The sequence below is a fragment of the Akebia trifoliata genome, chromosome 5 (assembly GCF_017979445.1).
Source record: "Akebia trifoliata isolate Shusen 1 chromosome 5, ASM1797944v1, whole genome shotgun sequence".
NCBI classification, from domain to species: Eukaryota; Viridiplantae; Streptophyta; class Magnoliopsida; order Ranunculales; family Lardizabalaceae; genus Akebia; species Akebia trifoliata.
This window is the reverse complement of record NC_141379.1, coordinates 14,260,235-14,284,053: the sequence shown is the minus strand read 5'-3', so window position 1 is coordinate 14,284,053 and position 23,819 is coordinate 14,260,235. Positions and strand designations below refer to the sequence as shown.

The 23,819-nt window shown below is 35.7% G+C and overlaps 1 protein-coding gene across 1 annotated transcript; it reads right to left on the bottom strand.

Moving 5' to 3' along the window:
* Positions 1-22,642: 22,642 nt before the first annotated feature.
* On the bottom strand, positions 22,643-22,954 carry LOC147401537 (uncharacterized). The gene has a single exon (XM_086444393.1). The coding sequence runs from the start codon at positions 22,952-22,954 to the stop codon at positions 22,643-22,645; it is 312 nt and encodes a 103-aa protein (XP_086300519.1).
* Between the last annotated feature and the right edge of the window lie 865 nt (positions 22,955-23,819).

Genomic DNA, 23,819 nt, shown 5'->3' with positions numbered 1-23,819 from the left:
GGATAAGATTTATGAGAAGGCCCCCGAGGCTGAGTATGTGGATGAGTAGCCACCTCCGTCAATTTGATTCGTCTTAAAGTCTTAGTAGTTGTTTATTTTGTGTTTCAAATTTAAAATCTTATGTTTAGGAATTGTGTGCCAAATTATATCCAGTATAATTGTTTAATTATGTCTTGTTTAAGGATTTTGGATCATAGTAGCTTCCATACTCTATTATATGTTATCATGCGATGGGATGGTTAATCATTAATTAAAATCTAACATAGGAATCCCTGGGATTTGTATTGGATTTTGGGGTGTGACATAAAATAGGTGTGTTTTTATGTTTTTACCTACAAAAGTGGTGCATACCTCAAAAAAAAAAAAAAAAAAAAGCAACATTTCTCAATAGCACAAGCTATCAAATCTTTGTAGAGCTCAGATAAGATCATTGAAGCTAGACAACTACCTTCACGAACTTAAGTGATAATGCTTATCAATGAGGGATCCACTAGTTTATTTTTTGTAGAAAACAATATTTGGTTCACCACCTTCAAAGTTAGGGCATTAAATTAGATATCAAGCTTAGCACTCGAAATTGTGTGTTCAAAGACGAAGGGTTTTGACAACCGAACCAAAGTAGAATCTCTGTATAACTTCTCTAGTTTAGGGTAATGAACTCCAAGAAATTGGACTACCTTATTTCGATAGCTAGGTCGAAGGGGTGGAGAAACTACCTTGCTAGAGAAGTATAACCCAAGGATCTTCTTGAACTCCTTGATAGTTGGAGTGAGCTCGTATTCTCCAAATCGAAACACATTTGAATCCGAAATCCAACACTTGATCATAACTTCAATAAAATCTCACTTTGCCTCTACTTCACATAAAGATAAAACAAACCCTAACTTGTTCTCACCAACCCATCTCTCTCTTTTATCCGTAGACATAGATTGAATCCACTGAGTTGTGTGATTTTTCTTGATAGAATATCGATTTAGGTTAAAAAAAGTAAGGCTTGAGGCATTGGATCCTTCTCTGATTTCGTTATTACTCATTCTTTAATGCTTGGTAGACTCAATTTTCATTTTAAGGCAAGAAAGTCGTAAGGTTTTTTAACAAAATTGTGAGTATTATGTTTAAAAGATCAATTTTCAAATTTTAAAGTAGTAAAAAGTTATGATTCGTAACTTACCTACGGATTGGGAAAACTTTTGTCTGGCCAAGGGTGACCCACGGTCAGGGAAACATTTGCCTAGTTTTTAGGTAATCTAAGGCCAGCACAAAATTTTGGCCTGGCCAAGGGTGACTTATGGCCAGAACAAAATTTTTACTTAGCCAAGGTTCACCTACAGCTAGAATAAAATTTTCTTCAAAACATTTTTGTTATTTTTCAACAAGTTTGCTTACAACTAATCCCCGGGGAGTTCCCATTCCATATTTTAGACCTAACTTGTTAATTTTGCACAAAAGAGGCATCTATGGAAACATACATCCAAAAGACAAAATAAGTGAAAATGGAAGAACTCGGGTAAAATAAAATAAAGTTTTACAAACACACACAAGTTTTCAAGGTATGTATCATATTTTATTACAAAACTTTTAATAAACACCCACGTATCCATGGGAAGCCTTTGGTACCACGATGAAACTTTTTAGCCCAAATCAGTTCTAATGGAGTCGTAGTCAATGTTGCCTTGGTCTTTTGCTCTAGTTCTCCCGCAACTCCATCATAGCCTCTGACTCTGGCTCAACTGCATACTCAGACTCACACACCTCAATGACATAATTAGTTTAAGGCTCAGAAGGTCCCGTGAACCAACAACCTTTATACTTGGCATGGTTGGTTCTCGTTGTTTCCCAAGCGGCATTGTTTCCAGTTTGATAATACCCTTGGGGACCAAAATTGCTTGCCCAATATGGCTTAGTGGGTGGTTTCGGGTAATAGGGTATCTGGTAAGCACTGATTGGAGTATAAAGAGCACTACTCCCAAAAACTCCCTAATGAGACCAAAACAAAAAAATACATATTAATAAGCATAGTTATTCTATTTCATTTTGTTGAATAACTAATTACTAAATCCCAAAATGTTCTTTTACTAACCCATAATGACCCGGTGGCCTCTAATAAGAAGAACTAGCACCCTCTCATGCACACTAAAAGCCTACAGAAAATAATATGGTGTCCAATCACAGGTTTAGAAATGATGAAAGTATCACAAGTGTTTACAAAATTACACTAAAGTTTTTAAATATAAGAAGTTTTATGAGCCATCTCTAGGTTCCTCATCTCTTCTCATTCAAGATACTTAGCCAACTTATCATTCTTAGCGCAAACAAAGTGAAAACAAGAAGTAAGAAAACAATAATAATAATTAAAAAGGGAAAAAGATAAAGAGAGTACGGAAAGATACTTGTGTCTCATGTTGACAAACATAAATGCCCCCGATTACCTCAATTAGAGGAAGCAGACACCTAATGATACTTTTTGCAACTACTTGTCATAGTTCCCAAAAAGAATCAATCGCTCGTCAGGGATACTCTAAAAATTAGCAAGCAAGTCATCCTCGATATCTTTGAAACACAAGATAAATGGAGAATACGAATTTCTCCATGGCACTGGAACAAGATGAACTATCCCAAGTAAAGCATATAGGAAAGCTCTTCATTATAGTACGTGAAGACCATCCTCTGATAATCAAATAGGTGAACCACAACAAAGTCTGGATGGGTAGAGATAGAATGTGGTAAATCGAGCACTCAAGGATTGATAATCTAAAAAAAAAATGAGCTGCTAAGAAAAAAGAGAAAAATTAATGAGAATGAAGAAAGACATGAAAAGGAGATAATACTTACATCTCGGCGAAAGCATCGGTCGAGGAGAGCTAAAGCAGACAAGCCCCTATTCTTTTGCATCTTTTTAGGACAGATAGCCAATTTTTGACCCATGGGATAGTCAGCTCCCTTGGAAGGCACACAAGGGCAATAAAATTGAAAGTAACAATGCAAGAATAGCTACAAAAAAAAGGGAAAGAATGTGATGGACAATAAAAAAATGTACAAAAATCAAAGAAAAATCATGAAATACCTTGAGAAAAAGCCAGAAAAATGAATGTAAATCCCATCACTAGGTTGTCCCATCATTCTTGAGACAATTCGATCCAATCCCCCAATGATGGCCCCAAATATCATGCTTCCCCAATCAAATTCATGAAAACAATCTACGTCCCATAGGGCCAAGAGAAAAATGACATCAACTAAAGCCTGGTCCTCAGAGAAGAAACAAGTACCTAGCATAATAAGGAATAGTCGTCTGAACATGATAGTAAAATGGGGGTGGTTGACTCGAATCTTCTCATAAAGACTATTCTTCAAGTACCTCTCTTTCAATCAAGTAAGGCTCAACCTTTTCTCCTTGAACCACTCACAAGCTGGAATAGCATGAAGACCGAGAAGCCTCAGCATCTCTTCATCAGCAACCTTCACAAGCAATATAAGTAGTCTTCCGAATCCAATCCCAATAATGCCTAGAAAATCAGAAGGCCAAATCCCAAGCTCAATGTTAGGGGGATGAAAGGTGTGAGTTTGGGGAAACCACATTTCCATGATTGCAATGATCAAAAGTCTATCAACCTTGAAATGGGGAATCTAAAAGAAAGTATCAAATTTTGTCAACCATATGTGCTTTAAATACATCTGACGAGGTCATGTAAATACTGCAGAAAGTGTACTAGCTACCCCTGAACTATTCATCAGGTAGAAGTACTTTGATATCGACACACACACAAGCTGAAATATGATGTCGAAGATTGGATAGTAGAGGTGTCTCATGGATTTGAGTAGTAATTTTAGGGGGTATGATCACCCTCAATCCCATGAAGTTGTGGTAGTTGTTGGAGGGGAATCATGAATCTCTTCATACTCCTCCCCACTATATAAGGGTACTTGAGGTCTCGCTTCTTCAAAACTACTAGAGGAATTATCCTTGGGAGGAGTGGCTTTCTTGCCTTTGCCCTTACTAGAATACTCACCCCTCAAAATTTTGAAAATATTAAATCGAACCATCTGAGGAGCAAAGAAAGCATAATAAGAGTTAGAAGCCAATCAAAAGTCATGCCCAAAATAACAAAAAAATATCAAAAAATATCAAAATACCAAAATTCCCATGCCTTAGCCAATTCATACTCCAAGCCATTTGCCCCAAATCCGTGTCCACCCTGTTGAACCATTTGGCCGAACATGTGGTGTGCCCAACACGAAATAACCTTTCCAAGTCAATAAAAATCCCACCAAAATGTTTCTAATCAATACCTAAGCCTATCCAATACCTTACCTACCTCAAAACCTCATTGTTTCTTCAATCAATTTCATTGAGGCCTTTCATCAAACACGTAGAGTACCAAAATAAAATAGTCTCTCCAAGCCATTAAATCCTCTTCCGACCCATCCTAGTCCATCAATCCCATTCTAATACACTCCCTACATCCATCATATCCCGTAATTCAACTCAATTTCAAAAAAGTACAACCCAATATATAACCTGGTTCACCCATAATCTAACCCAAAAATACCCAATCTTCATGCCAATTGACCCAATCAAGGCTTCAATCTCATGGATTCAAGGAATTGAGTAATAAATTGAAAAACATTCAAAGATTAGTACTTACCTTGAAGAAAAATTTGAGGTCCAAAAGCTAACAATCGAATCAATTCAATCACAATCGATTTCAAATCATCGTGAATCAGACATGGCAAAGAAAGTGGACTGAGGCAACTCACCATGATTCAAGTACAAACTATGAGTCAAGCACGAAGAGAAAATTTGAAAATTCGTAAGTAAAAAATCTAAACAAACCAAGAAGTAAAGTAGTTTCAATTTTGGAGCAAATGAGCAAAAAGAGACTTAAATTCATTTTTTAAAGTTCTGGTATGGGGCTAACCCATGACTGGGCAAAACTTTTAGCTTGGCCGTACGTCACCCAGTGCCAAGCCAAAAAAAAAATCAAAAGACTTCAAAAAATATTTGAAATTAAAGAGTAAAAGTTCTAATTAAAAAAGAGAAAAAAGTAAAAAATACAAGCAAGAAGTTCAAAAGTCAAAAAAACAAAAAATAACAAAAAAATGTCATAGTTTAACATAGGGACACAACTTAAGGAGAAGCAAAAATATCCCAGAAAGACCTTTTGAAACACACATAGAACAAAAAGACAATAGACTCAAAAGCAAGAAATTCTTGAAGATGAATCCAACATCATCTTGCCCACCAAGGGTGTGGCGTAGTAGTAAGAGTTTGAGGCTCCCTAAGGGGGTGTGCGTTCGAACCCAAGCCACCTTTTCAAAAAAGTAAGATTTTATATTTTTCAGGCAAATTATCTTCACTTAGAATCTATTAGTAGATGTTCAATCATCAAAAATATCTAAATTAAACCCAATCTTAGTCTTAGCGAGTTTTATCAACTTTAAATGCAAAGTTAAATTTTAACCGAAATGAACACATTCAAATTTTTTATTTTCAAGTCATTTCTTTTATCAATTAGTTTTAAGAGCCCAACATGTGCTAGGAAACTGATTCTTTCTGATAACTTCGAGAGCCATAAGTCTGCTAACAGGATAGATAGTCGCGATCAATAGGTCTATGTCAAGGTCTTCAAATAAGTATCAACCCCTCTTCATGTTACTTAAGAAGGGAACTAGGTTCGAGTGGTCAAAGGAATGTTAGAAGTTGTTCCTAGATTTGAAAGCTTATTTTGGGACGCCCCTGATCTTAAGAAAGCCAATGGATATGAAGACTTATGATATCTACCTAGAAGCTACCCCTATGGTGATGAGCTCGATTATTTTAATGGTAGAAGAAATAAGGGAACTCCACATCTACTTCATAAGTAAAATGTTGGGGGAATCCAAGTTTAGGTATAGCCGAACAAAGAAGATTGAGTTGGCATTGGAGCATTTAGCTCATAAGTTAAGACCGTACTTCCAAGCTCACAAGGTCATAGTAATCACGGACTACCCTCTTTGGGAGATCCTTCACAGAATTGAAAAATTCGTAAGAATAGCCAAGTGGGTGGTTATGCTAGGAGAGTTTGATCTCACATTTAGCCAAGGAACGCGTAGAAGGGTCAAGTTGTGGTAAACTTTCTAGCCAATTTTTCTAAGGAGTACCCACACTAGAAAGAAAAAGAAGATGTGGAGCCACTAGAAGAGGATTTTCCCAATCTTATGAGCTTGGAGAGTCGATGGAGGATATTCAGTGTTGGATCAACTAATTTCTCTAGATCTAGATAGGATATGGTATTGATCACTCGAAACAATGATAGATTGGAGAAGGTAATAAAACTAAAGTTTGGGGCATAAAATAGTGAAGCAGAATACGAAGTGGTACTTTGAGGATGGCTCAGAAATTAAAAGTTCAAGAGCTTAAGGTCTACTATAATTCCCAGCTGGTAGTTGAGCAGTATAGATGGGAGTATCAAGCTAAGAATGGGAGAATGTCCAAGTTTGTAGAGCTCGTCTAGGAAGATATGGCAGAGTTCAAAAAGGTTAAAATAAAAAGTATATTTAGCGACAATAAAAAAAGTATATGTAGAGACAATAACTGACATGCAAATTAGCTAGCATAGGTGGCATTGATGCTCGGAAACATAGACACCCATCCCAATCGAATTCCAAGATAGGCCGGGATAGAACTTAAGATGGTAAAAGATTGCATGAAGAAAGATTTCAGATCGATCTTGAAAAATGAGAAAATAAGTTATATTAGTTTGATGGTGTTACTAAAGGGCCATACTTGAGGTTTCTAATCTCGAAAGAAATACAAATAGTTTTGGGGAAGATAGACGAGGAAGTTTGCAAAATCACTCAAGAGGGAGATCCTTGGCCCACAAGGGTGTTACTGGTCGTACATGCAGGAGGATGCCAAGAAGTACGTTAAAAAATTCAACAAGTACCAAAAATATGCTTGGATGATACACCAGTTGTCTAAGGAGCTTCATCTAATCACCAAACCATGGCCCTTTGCCATCTGGGGGCTAGATATTATATGGCCATTCCCGCAAGCCATTGGCAAGAGTGAATATTTACTCGTAAGAACCAACTACTTCACCAAATGGATAGAGGTCATTCCGTTAGCTCGAATTAGATAAGATGATGTGATCAAGTTCATATAGGAGATGATAATAACAAGGTTCGGGATACCCTATGCCGTAGTAATCAACAATAAGAAGCAGTTTAAAAGAAGGTAAGCTCTGACCTATTATAACTAGTACAGAATCCAAAAGTTGAACTTCAAACCAAGGTATCCACAAGGAAACAAGCAAGCAGAGGCATCGAACAAGATGATACAAGATAACTTGGAAAAGAAGTTGAAAGAGTAAAAAAGAATATGGGTTGATGAGCTGTACAAGGTATTATGGGCCTATCAGACTACTACACAAAGAGGCTTGTCTCCATTTGCCCTAACATACAAGACAGAGACTATAATCCCTATGGAAGTGTAGGTGTCTACCAGTCACACATGGTTAGTTCAGGATACCATCAACGAAGAACTCATAACTCAAAATCTTGATTAAATGGACGAAAAAAGTAAAGGGTATTGGAGAGGCTAAGGTGATATCATCCAGAGCTGAAGAGGTCCTACGATCGAAAGATGTGCAGAAAAGTATTTAAGCCAAGAGATTTAATGTTGAGGAAGGTTTTCTAGAACACACAGGCTTTGAACAGTGGGAAGCTCAGAGAGAACTAGGAAGGGCCTTATGTTATAAACAAGCTCAAGAAGGCAGGAGCGTATCATTTGAAGACACTGGTCGGGAATTCAATCGAATCACCCTAGAATGCATTTAACGTAAAAAGGTACTATTAGTAAGAGGATATTAGTTTGTTGGTAGGATTTACTTTTAACTGTCAGTAAGAGTTTTATTTTCTTGCTCGATAGGATTCGGTTCAGCGTCTAAGAATTCAAAGGGTAAAATTCCCAATTTGTTTAAATTATTTTAATAAAATATTTCATAATTTTAATAAATGGACTGATCATTATTTTAATAAAAGATTTCTTTTAAATTATCTAAAACAAAGAGGTCGGTTCATTGAGGAAACCATACTTCAGTCTACAAGGTACGTGAAACAAAAACTATTTAAGGCAAAATGATTGATCTATTTAGGGGGCCGAGCTTCACTTTATGAGTTCAGTGAAGCAAAAACTATCTAAGTTCATTGAAAGAATTGATCTTTATCGAATGAGGTAAGTGAAGTGCTTGCTTTTCTAAGTTAAAAGGGTCAGTTCATTTAAATAACCAAACTTTACTCAATGAGATAAGTGAAATGTTTAATTTTTCTAAGTTAAAAGGGTTGTTTCATTGAGGGAACCAAGCTTTACTCAATGAGGTGGGTGAAGTGTTTAATTTTTTATAAGTTAAAAGGGTCAATTCATTGAGGGAAACAAGCTTTACTCAATAAGGTGAGCAAAGTCTTTAATTTTTCTAAGTTTTAAAGGTTTATTCATTGAGAGAACCGAGCTTTAGTCAATGAGGTGCGTGAAGTGCTAAATTTTTCTAAGTGAAAATGGTCGGTTCTCATGAGGAACCGAGTTCCACTCAATAAGGTAAGTGAATTAAAATTTCAATAAATACAAGTGGTTGGCTCACTATGGGAACCGACCCTTACTTAACAAGGCAAGGTGTTTTGAATAAGTATTAAAGGTCAAAAGTTAAAGATGATAATTCTTTCCAAAAAAGAAGGTTTTTTTCATTAATTTAAACCAAAAAAGTTACAAAGAAGAAAATTATAAAGTGCTAGACCTCAATAGGGTCAGTAGGCAAAACATTCTCTTAGGGAGGAGATACATTAACAGATTGTAGGGGGAGAATCATGTTGTTGCTATTGGTAGAAGTAGGGGCAAGAGGGATGGCAGTGAAGTCCCTTAAGGGGAGAACTGGTGTAAAAGTCTTGCCCACTTTGAGCTCGATGGTGGCCTCCAATTGAGCCATGACCTTACATTCCTTGATGCTCGCATCAAGCTCACGTTGGTGGTGGTCGTTTCGCCCCTCCATTGCCTTTTTTAACCCCTCATTTTCCTCTACCAATGTCTCCAACTCTTCATTCAACCTCTCCCCCTGACCTTCATAGACTTGGGTTAGTTGGTCCTTCAAGCTCATTAACTGACCCTAAAGACCTTCAATCTAACCCTTAAGGTCTGTGACCTCCTTGTCTTTAGACTCTAGGGAAGAGTACAAGCTCCAAAGAGCATATGTTCTCCCCTGAGCCAATGTGAAAGTCTTGTGCTCTACTGCAAGAAGGAAATAGAAAAATAGTAAGTATAAAAAAATATGTTGAGTAAAGGAAAGGAACCGAGCTTACCAGGGCCAGGTGCCTATAGAGCTCGTCGAGAAAGGGCATTTGGTCCTTCTCTAAGTGGTTGGCACCATCTTCTTGTCGGAAGGGAGTAGGCTCCCTTCCACCAAGGTTCGAGCAACTTTGGGGTCTTAGAATGCTGAAGTACCCTCTGGTCCCTTCAAGATGAACACTTTCTCTCTCAGGGGAGTCTCTTGGGAAAAAACCCTTAGGGCTATAGTAAAAGAGCTCAGGGTTACTTCCTAATCCATTAAGGTAGTATTCTTTCTCTACCTTTTGCTTGATTGCTGCCTCTTTGAGCTTGTTACGATAACCTAGTCTGCTAGGTCAAAACTTCCAATTTGGGAATTAGTTTGTTGAAGGTGGGGGCAAGAAGGAGAAAAATATCGATTGAGGGTAGAACAGTGATAGGGTTGGTGGTGCGGATGGTTAGTAAGGTTAGCAAGACGCTTCCTAGGGGTAGGCTTGCTCGTGACAAGCTGGGAAGACATTTTTTCTTCTATCTCGATGTTAGAAGAAGACCCAAGGTCAATAGAAGAGGAAGTGGGGGAAAATAGAAGGTTGGTTTGAGAAGGTCGGGAAAGGCCCTCCCCTAGTTGGCTAGTGGTGGTGATAGCAAGTACGAGGAAAAGGGAGGTAAGTTTTTTTTTAAAATCCTTGTCCTTGAGGATGGCCTCAATGATGGCAACTAGGAGTGGGGTCTTATCTTTGATGCCTGCTGTAGACACCCTATTTTTGCACTCGCCTGGTTAATCAACTCGTCAACCTGATCGCAACGGCTCCCAATGATGGATGATCATTCCAATGCTTTATTTGTTACCAGATATATTTCAGAAATCTGGATGAGATATCTCGAACTGATAAAACTATAGAAACCATACTACGCAAAGAAAATATAACCCCAAAAACGTAGAAATCATCATCTTGCTGACAAAAAAAAGCTTTACGATAAAAATCACTAAAAATTTACCAAATTACCAAAATACCCCTAATCTCAAAACATTCATAGAGTCGACATTACGCTTAGGAAAATCTTTTCAAACACACAAAACAACAAATCGAAATCAAATAAATCATTTCATCAATTTTCACAAAATTTGAAAAATTTATGAAAATGCCCCTCATAAAGTTCACGACCATTTCGCACAAAAAATTTCATAAATGATACAAACCAATATTCCCATTGAATTTCTTACGAAAAATCGATTCTAAAACTTCCTGGAACATCAAAAACTGACTTGAAACGCAAAAGTTCTTTTCAAGGGGTAAAACGGTAATTTTCCAATTAAAAAAAAATTTTAATTCTGAAATTAATAAATAAAACATTAAATAATGTAAAGTGAAACATTAATAAAATTAATTTAAAATTTTGAACCAAAAAAATCGATCAATCAAGCTCTCAGGCAAAATTGTTAATGGTTGCCCAGATATTTATTAAAGGACCCCTCCATCTGGGGGCCCAAAGAATTAAAGATATAATAAAGGGGGGTTCTCCAAAAAATTAAAGTCAATCAAGTAAGACTAAAGTCAAGAAAGTAAGACTAAAGTCAAGATATTAAAGTCAACCAAGTGTAGACATGAGAATGTTCATTTTTGAACCTCAATGCTACGTTGTTTGGAGTCGCCACCATTCTTTTTTGGAAATGGGTGTGAATGGGCACTCAAATCGATTTTTTGAAAATCATTTTTTTATGGCATTGTAGTAACTCATTTTTGGAAAATGTATGGTCTACCTAAAATCTAGGTAAGGGGATTCGATTAGAGAATGGGAAAGGTGTTAAGTAACCCATTCTCTCCACCTAAGGTGGTTACCTTTAGATTTGGCCATTTTTTAAGAAGATTAGCATAACAAGTCAAATGCATGGGATGCATGAAATGGGTGGGTGCACATGGTGTGTATGTTCCTCTTTGAAAGAGGATTTGATGTTGGTGTTGACATAATAAATATCTTATGGGAGAAGATATTCTATGGAGTCGACATACATTTGCATGAGTTGAGATGTTGGTTTAGGATTTTTAGAGAAATTCCATAAATGGAATTCTCTTAGATCTATAACCTTAATGCATGCATGCTTAGTTAGAAACTTAGTATTTTAACCACATCAAGAGAGTTACACATTTCTTCATCATAGCCAAACATGTGTGATGTGTGTGCATAGTGTACATTATGATGCATGATATGAGAATGGGTTAAAAAGGGCTTCAACCTCCATCCTTTCGACCAAATCGCCTCAAGCATTCCATGTCCAAGGTTGAGGTTCAATCTACTTGAAATGAAGGAGGGTTTTCCATCACATCCTAAAGGTTTCTAAAAAGAAAAAGAGAGGGGTAGAATAAGAAGATGCAAGTTAAAAAATAAATAACAACTACTATACCCACCTTGTCCCCTTGGAGGTCTTGAATGAACTTGAGCTTGAGAAATGAACTTGAGAGTTGAAGGATGTAGTTGAGGGTTGAGAGAGTTGAAGGTTGAGAGATGAGAGATGAGTAGAAATTTTGGTAGAGTTTTAGGTTGACAGATGGGGGCTTGAGAGTATGAATTGTTCATAGAAAATGAGGGTATTTATAGAGTTTTTGGAGAACTTTTGGGGATAAAGTGGTCCAACCCTAAAAATAATGAGAATGGACATAAGTTTTAGGTTATTTATTTTTAGATTTTTTATTTGTTTGAGGGCAAAGATGACATTTGTGAAGAAACCCTAAAATCATTCTTTGATCTTTGATTTTTTAGTAAATAGAGGTGAGAGAACAAAAAGTACTTTAGGGAGGATGAATAAGGGAGTGACATGTGTAAAGGTAGAGTGGTAGGTGAAAAGTAGACCTTGGTTCATTTGTAAATAACTCATAAAGCAAGGGGTGGAAGTATAATTTTGAAATGGACCAATGGGAGAACTTCATGTATGTACTTGAAGATGCTCACATTTTGAGGGTATGATTGGAAGTTCTCTCAACTTTATGGATTATTACAAAAGATCAAAGTATCTTTTTGATTTGACTAACCTTTTTGAAAATGGCATTCTTGGATTTTCACAAGGAAGAGTTGACTTTCGATCAAACCAAAGTCTGATCTACCGAAGATAAGAAAAGGGAAGCATTACATCCTAAGTTTCTCTAAAAATAAAAAATTAAAAAGAGGAAGGGGATAGTAGAAGGGGATATAGAGAGGGTAAAGAGAGAGAGGGGGTATGGATCCTTTGACCTACCTTGAAGCTTCTAATTGTTCTTCTTTCTTTCTTTCTTCTTCTTCTCTTAAGTTCTTCTTCTTTGTGTCCTTAGTGAAGTATGAGAAATGTAACTTTTTTAGAGTAGATAAAGTGAAGGAGTGGAGAAGAGATGAGTAGAAATGTTGATTTTTTTAGTATGAGACTTAGTACTCATTTTGCAAGGGGAGGGGGGTATTTATAGGTGTTTGGAGGATACTTTAGGGATATAATGGGGTGAAATATTGGGAGAGTAGGGAATGGCATAAGTTTTGAAGGTGAGGGGTATGAAATTTAGAGTTGAGAGGAGGGTAGTTGTGTAATGAGTGAAAATGAGTAATGTTTTGATCCAAATAGCTTGGATCTTACCCAATCTATTTAGGTAGAGTGTCTGATGAAGTGAGATGAGTGATGTGTGATAGAGAGAATGTGGGTATAAGGAGTTAGGTATTTGATTGAGTGTTAGGTTGGTTGAAGAGGTGAGGTATTTAGATTAGGAGTATGGGTTTTGTAAGGAGTTAGGTATTTGGGAGGGTTAAGGAGATGGAGAGATGAGGTGATTAGATAAATTGATAGGTGAGAGTAAGTGTTTGATTGAAGAGGAGAGGTGTGGGTTAAGTTTATGAGAATGGTTTTGTAAGAAATGATGAGGGAAGGTGTGGGTTGTGATGTGAATTGGTGGAGTGTTTAGAGAAAGGTATAAGGAATATGGGTTGTGATGTGGGTGGTTGGTTGTGTTAGAGAAGGGTGAGGTGGCTAAGTTAGGGATGGGTATGGGTTGAAATGATTTTTGGAGAGAGATGATGTGGGTAGATGGATTATTAGAGAAAGATGATGGGAGTAGGTAGTTGGATGAGGGAGGTGAAATGGGGTGATGACATGTGTCAATTTTGATGGTCAAAATGGTGATTGGTTGATATAGATAATGATTTGTGGGTTAGGATTATCGGTATGGAGGTGGATTGGATATGGATAATGTTTTGTGGGCTTTAGTGTATTGGGCTTGGGTTTCATGAAGGGTTTTGGGTTATTTGGAATTGGTTAAGGTCATTTTAGAATGGGTTTTGGAGGGTGGATAGGTTTTAAGGTTTGGGGTAATGTGGAATTAGGTTTAGGTTAGGGGGGTAAGATAAGAAATTAATTTTGGAGAGTTGTGGGTTTTAAGCGGGCTTGGGGTTATTCAATTTTGAGAGTAGAGCGGTGGAAGGTAGGGAAGATGGGGGAGGTCCCAAGTCTCATTTGGTGGATCCCTTAAAACTTTAAGGGGTTTTAGGGACCTTAAATCGATGAAAGTGCCACACGTTGATGAATTGGGCTTTTTAAGCTCGTTGGTAAGTTTTATCAAAAATCTGGTATTTTTGGTTTTGGGAACAGAGTGGTGAAGGTGGGGATACACCAAACATTTTTTATGTGGGCCCACTAGACCCTAAAAGGATCTTAGAAACCTCCAAATTTATCAAAATGTCGCATTTTATTGATTTAGGCTTTTGAAAACCGTTGGCCAATTCTATTGAAAATTTAACATTTTTGGGCCCTTTCGAGTGAAGGCCCATCCAAATTGGGGTGTCTATAGGATGTTGGATAGGGACTTGGGACTTCAGATTTAGGAATTTGGGAAGGCTAAGAACAGTTTTTGGCCTCTCTTTCCTATGATTTTTCTTGACTTGCCAGATTAGGTTGTAGAGGCTCCTATTAATAGAGTTTTTTAGAAGTCTTTCAATTTGACTAAGTCTCTTTAAGATAAGGTTAATTAGGGTTTAATTAGAGTTTTGAATTAGGATTTTAATTCTTACGTACAATGAAAGAATATTTTTTTTATTTTTTGAAAAACCCCCTTGATTATACTTTAAATTCTTTGGGACCCCCAGTTGGAGGGGTCTTTTATAAATATTAAGTGGGCCCCACTTGAATAAATGGGTCACCACTTAAAATTTGACCTGTGGGCTTAATTAAGGTTTTATTTGTTTAAAATTTTAATTTAATGTATTAAGGTTTCACTTTACGTTCATTAATATTTTAATTATTAATTTTGAAATTTTAAATTTTTAGGGTTGAAAAATTACCATTTTACCCTCAAAGAGGGTTTTTGCGTTTCGAAGTCATTTTTCGATATTTTGGGATGTTTTGAAATCAGTTTTTCATAAGTAATTCAATAGGAGTATCAGTTTGTGTCACTTATGGGTTTTTAATGTGAAATTGTTGTGGATCGTATGAGGGGCATTTCCTTAATTTTGTCAAATTTTGTGAAAATTGACGAAATAGTTTATTTGATTTTAATTTGTTATTTTATATGTTCGCAAGAGTTTTCCTAAGCATAACGTAGGCTTTAGGGATGTTTTGATGTTAACGGTATTTTGATAATTTGATCATTTTTTCGTGATTTTTCTCGTAAAGCTTATTTTTGTCCTAAGAATGATGATTTCTATGTTTTGGTGTAGACACCTCACTTTTGCATCCGCTTGATTAATCAACTCGTCAACCCGATCGTAACGTCTCCCAATGATGGATATTTATTCCAATGCTTTATTTTGTTACTAGATATGTTTTAGAAATTAAGATGAGGTATCTCAAACTAACAAAACTGTAGAAATCACGCTACACTAGGAAAATATAACCCCAAAAACATAGAAATCATCATCTTACAGACAAAACGAAGCTTTATGATAAAAATCACTAAAAAATGACCAAATTACCAAAATAATCCTAGAGCCTATGTTACGCTTAGAAAAACCCTTTTAAACACATAAAATAACAAATCGAAATCAAATAAATCATTTCACCAATTTTCACAGAATTCAACAAAATTATGAAAATGCCCCTCATAAAGTTCACGACAATTTCACACAAAAACTTCAGAAATGATAAAAACCAACATTCCTATTGAATTCCTTATGAAAAATCAATTACAAAACATCCTGGAACATTGAAAAATGACTTAAAACTCAAAAAGTCCTCTCCGAAGGCAAAACGATAATTTTATAATTTTAATAATTAAAATTCTGAAATTAATAAATAAAACATTAAATAATTAAAGTGAAATATTAATAAAATTAATTTAAAAATTTGAGCAAAAAAAAGCGATCAATTAGGCTCTCAGGCAAATTTGTTGATGGTTGCCAAGATATTTATTCAAGGACCCCTCCATTTTGGGGTCCAAAGAATTAAAGACATAATAGAGGGGGGTTCTCCAAAAAATTAAAGTCAATCAAGTAAGACTAAAGTCAATATATTAAAAGTCAACCAAGTAAGACTAAAGTCAAAATCTTAAAGTCAATCAAATAAGACCAAAAGTCAAAACCATAATAGAGTTTTAATTAAATAATAATTTTATTTAAAACAATCCTAATTAAATAATAACTCTATTTAATAAAATTCTAACTAAAAGATAACTCTACTTAAAACAATTCTAATTAAAATATAACTCTAAGTAAAAGAATTATAATTAAATCCTAATTCTATCTAAACAAACACTTAAAAAATCTATAAATAGGAGCCTCCACACCCTATTTTCATATCAAATAATAAACCCTAAGAGAAGTAGGTCAAAAAGCTTTCATAGCCTTCCATAAATACTAATTTTGAAACCCCAACTCCTTATCCAACACCCATACTTAGATTTTATCTCGAAAAACACCTAGAAGCCCTTCAAAAATACCCATAAATCCATAAACAAATCCGAAGAATCCAGATCTAAGAAAGAGATACCTCGTCTCGGAGATCAAAAATCAGATCCGGAGACAGAATGAAGCGAGGAGTACTATAAAAGGAGTTACTCTGTCAGATCTGAGGAAGCTAGAATGTTGTCTTCGGAAAGGTATAAATTTTTTAATTTTTCTTTATTACTTATGTCTTTTAGCAATGTAGTTTATTTGAGAATTAGTAGAGACTGGCATTTGCCAGGCGGGGTTGGTGCGTAACACCTTCCAACCCCGTAACTTGATCCCCGGACTCAGTATTTTTTAGTAGATTAGTCATTTTTATCTGGTTTGAGTCTATATTCGGTTCTTAGACCGTAATAACTAGGTGGCGACTCCCAAACCTCAAAGGTCAAAAACGGATCCGTGTACCCAACGGATCGAGGGCGTTTTCATTTGGGTTATATTTTTCTAGCGTAACGTGGTTTCTAAAGTTTTGTTTATTTGAGATACCTCATCCGAATTTCTGAAACATATCTAGTAACAGATAAAAAACATTGGAATATTCATCCATCATTGGGAACCGTCGTAATCGGGTTGACGAGTTGATTAATCAGGCGAGTGCAAAAATGGGGTGTTTACAGAGGGTAAAACCTCCTAGAAGTAATCTCCCCTCTATAAGCCCTCAATAAACTTCATGAAAGCATCAAAGTAATTATTTCTTATTGTAGACATCTTATTTTTGCATTCGCCTGATTTAACAATCCGTTACCCGATTGTTATGGGTTCCTAATGATGAGTCCAGAATATGTGAAGAACTCGAAAGCTTGTGAGAGACCCACTTGCAATTCCCTCTAATTCCTTTCTAGTTCTCGTGATTTCATCTATATCTTACTTGGAACACTCAACGTAGAAATTACACATGCTTAGGACCACTACACTTTACACTCGATTTAGTAAATACGCACGCTTAGGTTCGTCACACATTTTGATAACCTAGAAATCTCGCAACACTAGAAAAATATGATCTTAAGACTTCGAAACGATCACATTGGGACTATAAGAAGCTACCCGCCAAAATTTATAAAACTTAACAAAATGATGAAAATACCTTTCGCGGGTCACATACCTCTGAAATGTCTCAAAAGTACTTTTATTACTATCAAAATGTGATTTCGAGTTAGATAACACTAAAATTGATGAAAATATAAAATTTTACGAAAAATTGTAAAAATGATCAAAATACCCTTTGATGTTCAACTTTTAATTAGAAACCTCGATTCCTAAGAAAAACGTGACTAAAATAAACTTTCGACATTATTCACATATATCGAGAAAATTTAGAAATCCCACACTCAGGAAAACTCAAAATTTTCACACAAAATGGCAATTTCCATTTATTTGGAATGATACTCATCGTCACATAAAATGACAAATTTTACCACGTGGAACTACAACCCTCGATCGCATGAAATGATGAAATCTAAACCTAAAATTTAGAAAATCAAAACCTTGATTAAAGTTTAAAATCAACTGATAGAACTTATCAATCTAAAGTTCAAACTAATCAAACCAATCCCAACTATGAATCAACCTTATAAATCATCGATCAAACATAAGATAATTAATTAAAACCTTGATCGACCTAAACCTTTAATCATCAAAAAATTGAAAAATGGACTATTGATCGAATCTTGGGAAAAATCACCTATCATTAACCATCAAACCGATCTAGAAGATAAAAACTACTCAATTGATTTTTTTTTTTCAAAACCTTAACCAATCAAAGATTTAAATCATTTAACATCATGATGCACCATGGAAGTGGTGAGATAGATACATAAGATCATTACCTACATGGTTCGTCAAAGGAGAAAAAAAAAAAAAAAAAAAGATAGCAACTCTACATCACATCCCACTCCCACTTTCTAGTTCGATTAAAACAAAACACAAGAATAGAAAACAAATAAATTTAACAAAAAAAAGGAGGGAAGATCTCAAGGAATCCTATACGATTTGAATCCCAGAATAAGTAGCAACAAAAGGAAAAAAAAAGAGACCAACGTGGACAAGTAGTACGATTTAGAGGTAAAGAAGAAAGAAAAAAAATCCTTAGTAGATCAAGGGAAATCCACACAAAATTTGGTTTATCACCTTGTAAAAGGGAGAACAATCGAGCTCCTAAGGGTAAGAGGGAAAAAAAAAGATACCAAAAAAGAGTTTGAGGACTTTTAAAAAAGAAAAAAAATCTCTAAAAAATGACCCTTGAGCATGCAAGGGGCATATCTCTGAAAGCGCCCTCGATCCGCGGGTTGCGGATCTGCCACCTAGTTATTATGGTCTAGGAATCAAACATTGACTCTAAATAGATAAAACAATATTGATCTACAAAAAGGACAGGTCTGGGGATCACGTAACGGGGTTGGAAGGTATTAAGCACCAACACCGCCCAGCAAACACCATTCTACTTTTTCAAAAAAAAAATTACATTGCTATATAGACCTAAAAGTAAATCAAACAAAAAAAATTACCTGGATGATTGCGACAACGGGTTCCCTCAGAGCTGGTGGAGAGCATCTTCGTGTGAATCTTCCTACTTTTTTTCCGTTGCTAGATTCGCTTCTGATCTCCAAGACAAAGTAATGTCTTCCTGGATTTGAGTATTTTCTGATTTTATTAGATATTTTTGGGAGGGTTTCTGGGTGTTTTTTGAGCAAAAATTAGGATTTGGATGTTAGGTAGGGAGTTGGGACTTCGAATTTAGGGTTTTGAGAAGGTTGGGGGTGTTTCTAACTTCTCTTTCCTACGGTTTCTCTTGACCTGCGAGATTGGATTTTGGAGGCTCCTACTTATAGATTTTTTTTAAAAGTTTTTAGTCTGACTATGTTTCTTTAAGATAAGGTGAATTAGGATTTTAGTTCTCTCGTACAATGAAAGAATATTTTTTAAACTTTTTTAGCGTACCCCTCTAATTATATCTATAATTCTTTGGGCCCTCAAATGGAGAGGTCTTTTAATAAATGTTAGGTAAGCTCCCACTTAAATAAATGGGCCACCACTTAAAAGTTGGCCCATGGATTTAATTAATTGGTTTTAATTATTTAAAAATTTTAATTAAGATTTCACTTTACGTTAATTAATGTTTTAATTATTAATTTTAAAATTTTGAATTTTTATGACTGAAAAATTATCGTTTTGTCCTAAAGATGACTTTTGCGTTGGAAGGTCGTTTTTCGATGTTTTAGGATGTTTAAGAATCAGTTTTTCGTAAGGAATTCAATGAGAATATTGGTTTGTGTCATATATGAATTTTTAGTGAAAAATGACGGTGAACCCTATGAGTAGCATTTTTGTAATTTTGTCAAATTTTATGAATTGACGAAATAATTTATTTGATTTTAGTTTATTATTTTATGTGTACGAAAGAGTTTTCCTAAGCGTAATGTAGGCTCTAGGAATGTTTTAATGTTATGGGTAATTTAATCATTTTTTAATGATATTTCTTATAAAGCTTCTTTTTGTCTATAAATGATGATTTCGATGTTTTTAGGTCATATTTTACTAACGTAGCGTAGTTTCTAAAGTTTTGTTGGATTGAGATACCTCATTTGAATTTCTGAAACATATCTAGTAACAAACAAAAAATATTGAAATATTTATCCATCATTGGGAACAGTCGCAATCGGGTTGAAGATTTGATTAATTAGACGAGTACGAAAATGGGGTGTATATAGATGCCCCTCTTTGGCAGAGGGTTGAAGCAAACTAAATAACAGATCTATTTTGGTAGATAGTGCGATATCTGAATGCCAAAGCTAGTGATAGTTCATTTTGCAACTTAATTTAGCATTTCATCGGGGCATTAGGATCCTTGAGGGATAAACTCTCCCCAAACTAAAAGTTATCAGGTTCTCGAGCCGAGTTCTCATTGACGATGCCAGATCCTTGAATTTTAGAAAATTTTCCTTGACTAAATGTGCAAGTGTGCTCTTGGAATCAGAGATAAATCTCAGAAGGTCTCAGTAAAACCTCAGCAAAAACTAAGTAAAAACTGAGTGAAATTTGAACATAAACTAAGCAAAAATTGAGTGAAATTCAAGAAAACCCTCAGTGGTATCTGGCTGAGCAAAATTCGAGAAAGCCTTCGACGATATCTAAGCAAAATTTGAGAAAACCCTCGATGGTATCTAAGCAAAATCCGATAAAACCCTCTACAGTATCTAGTTGAGCAAAATCCGAAAAAACCCTCGGCGGTATCTAAGTAACATCTAAGAAAACCCTCGATGGCATCTGGCTGAGTAAATTCTGAGAAAACTCTTAGCGGCATCTTGTTGAGAAAAATTCGAGAAAACACTCGGCGATATCTGAGAAAAATTTGAGAAAACCTTCATTAGTATTTAAGTAAATTTCAAGAAAACCCTCGGAGGTATCTGGCTAAGACAAAACCAAGAAAACCCTCGGTGGTATTTGAGGAAACTTCGAGAAAACCCTCGACGATATCTGATTGAGCAAAATCCAAGAAAATCCTCGGTAGAGTGAATGAATCTGAGAAAGATTGAATAAATCTAGGAAAGAATAAATGAATCTGGGAAATAAATGATACCCTATCTACTGTTCTAGGGTAATGAGTTATTCTCTGGGCAAAACCAAATATGAGATCAGAAACGTTTTTGTTTGAACCTAAAGGTTTTTCAAAAAATTGTTATCAAGAGGATAACCTTCAATTCGAAGTTCCCATTATCCTTTAGGATCAACATTGATCAAGCTTGAGAACAAAATGCCTCTAGTTTGATAGGAAACACTGCATTGGAGATAATTGAACACAATTTGAAAAAAAATAAATACCCCTAGTGTAAAGGGGAAAGCTACATGCTATAGAAAAATGCCTCTTGTTATAAAGGTTTGAAATATTTGATTACCACAAGTGCAATAAAGATTTAACTTTTGATTTTGACTTTTATATTGAAATGTTGAGTCGGGCTCAAGAGAACAAAATATTTCCTTTTAAGATTCATTGTAGAATCCACCATTTTCCCTCTTAGTTCACTTAGGGAAGCAAAAAATTTTAGATCAATTGTAGACAAGATACTTATGGCTTCTGAGTCTTTGCCTGGTTTAAGCTGGGTATTGAAACTTGGTCATTCAGACTTCTGATGTTTCTTCTCGGACTGTTGTTTTAGCTTTTCAACTCAACGAAGATTTTCTTTTGATTTTTTTTTATTGCTCTAACTTTTTTCAAGATTGCCCTTTCAAGTTTTCAATTTAGCAAGCATGCTCTAGTTTTTGCCTAGATTGCCTCTTGAGATTTCTGATCTAACGAGCTTACAATATCTTATTTTTTGCTCTGATTGTTGCCAAGGCCGTCCTTTCAGATTTGCAACGTTGCGAGCTTGCCTTAATTTTTACTTAAGTCGTTCTTTTGGGTTTCCAACCTAGCAGGCTTTTTTCTTTGTTCTAATTGTTTCCAAGGCCGTCCTTTTGGATTTTCAACCTTGCGAGCTTGCCTTAATTTTTGCCTAAGTTGTCTTTTCGGATTTTCAACCTAGCAGACCCCATTTTTCTTTTTCTTCCCTTTTGAACTTCTGGAGTTATTCTCTGATCATGTTTTGCTACCTTCTTTGACTTTTTTTTACGGTACTCAAGAGGACTTTCATGGGTAAGTTTAGGACTGAGCAAAAAAAGAAAGGAATTTTGAAGCTCAAAAATCCAAATGCACCTTGTGTGGAATTATTTCCTTTTTCTTCAAATTTTCTTCCCCATTTTGACAATTTTTTTTTGTGGGAGAATATATTTTTTCATTTTGATGTGGACGGGCTTGAAGTAACTTCTCAGGTTGTTTGCATACCCCAAAATTTTGGGATAAGACCAAAACGTAGTTCTAATTTTCCCTCTTTTAGGTTGGGTGATCAGGTTGAGAAAGAAAAAGGTTTTTTTTAACTACAAAGATCTGAGAAATATCGTTATTGAGCTGGGTGACAAGAAATTGATTCGATCGAAGATGGCCTCCTTCAATAAAGTACTGTTTTATTTGGTCAAGGTTGGTTGGTTGGTTGGTTCTGGTAGTTCGATTCCATCATGGTCTTGAAGTTTAACAACTTTTCCAGGTAATATTTCTTTAATGATGAACGGACTTACCCAATTAGGTTTGAACTTCCCTCTAAGGTCAAAGATAGGTACTCGATTCTCTTTGAGTACCAAATCCTCGACTTGCAAGTGACGAGATTTGATCTTTTTGTCAAATGCACGGGCAACTTTTCTTTGATAAGTTTTCACATGGTACAAAGCTCTAAGTCGATTTTATTTGATCAAGTTTAGTTCTTCATACCGTTGACGAGTCCAATCTGCTTCTGACAACTGATTTTCCAACAAGATCCTGAGAAATGGGATCTCTATTTCAACTGGCAAGACTTCTTCCATACCATATATTAAGAAGTAGGAAGCAGCCCATAGTGCAAATGGAAAGTTTTTTTCACCAATCCCAAGTGATTAACTCATTTTTCTGATGATTGTTTTGAGATTCTTATAAGCTGCTTCAACTACTCCATTGGTCTGAGGACGGTAGGGAGATGATTTATGATGCGTAATCTTGATCTTTGAACATAGCGTGATGACCTCAGCTATGAAGTGTGACCCGTTATTAGAGATCAATTCCGAAGGCACCCTATATCGACAGATGATATTTGCTTGAATGAACTTTGCAATGCGGGATGCAGTGAGGACAGCATAAGAGGCGGCTTCAACCCACTTAGTAAAGTAGTCAGTGGCAACTAGAATGTACTCATGCCCATTTGATGCCATAGGTGAGACTTTACCAATTATATTAATTCCCCATATAGAAAATGGCCATGGTAAAGTCAGACCAATTAATTTGGACGATAGTGAAAGCACCCTCGATCCGCGGGTTCCAGATCCACTTTTTTGGGTGGTGGGAGTTGCCACCTAGTTTTTTTAGGTCTAGGAAACTAATCATGACTCTAAACAAATAAATAGCACTAATCTACGAAAAGGAAACTACAGGTCCGGGGATCACGTTACGAGGTTGGAAGGTGTTAGGCACCAACCCCATCTGGTAAACGTCGGTCTCTACTTTTTCCCAAAAATCACATTGCTAAAATAACCTAATAAAAAATAAAATAAAAAAATAAAAATAAAACTATTTTACCTAGGTGATTGCGACAATATGTTCCCTCAAAACTGGCAAAGAACGTCCTCGTATGAGTTTTCCAATTTTTTCTTCGTCACTGGATCCGATTTTGATCTCCAAGATGAGGTTCCTCCTAGATCTAAGTGTTTTCTGATTTTTGAAAAGTTTCTGGGTATTTTTTGAGTAAAAATTGAGGTTTGGATGTTAGATAGGGAGTTGGGATTTCGGATTTAAGATTTTGGGAAGGCTAGAGGGTGTTTCTGACCTCTTTTTTCGAAAGTTTCTCTTGACCTGCAAGATTAGTTGTGGAGGCTCCTATTTATAGATTTTTTTGGAAGTCTTTTAATTTGACTAAGTTTCTTTTAGATAAGGTGAATTAGGGTTTGATTAGGATTTTGAATTAGGGTTTAGAATTCTTACGTACAATGAAAGAATATTTTTTAAGTTTTTTGGAGAATCCCCCTAATTATATCTTTAATTCTTTGGGCCCTAAATGGAGGGGTCTTTTAATAAAATTTG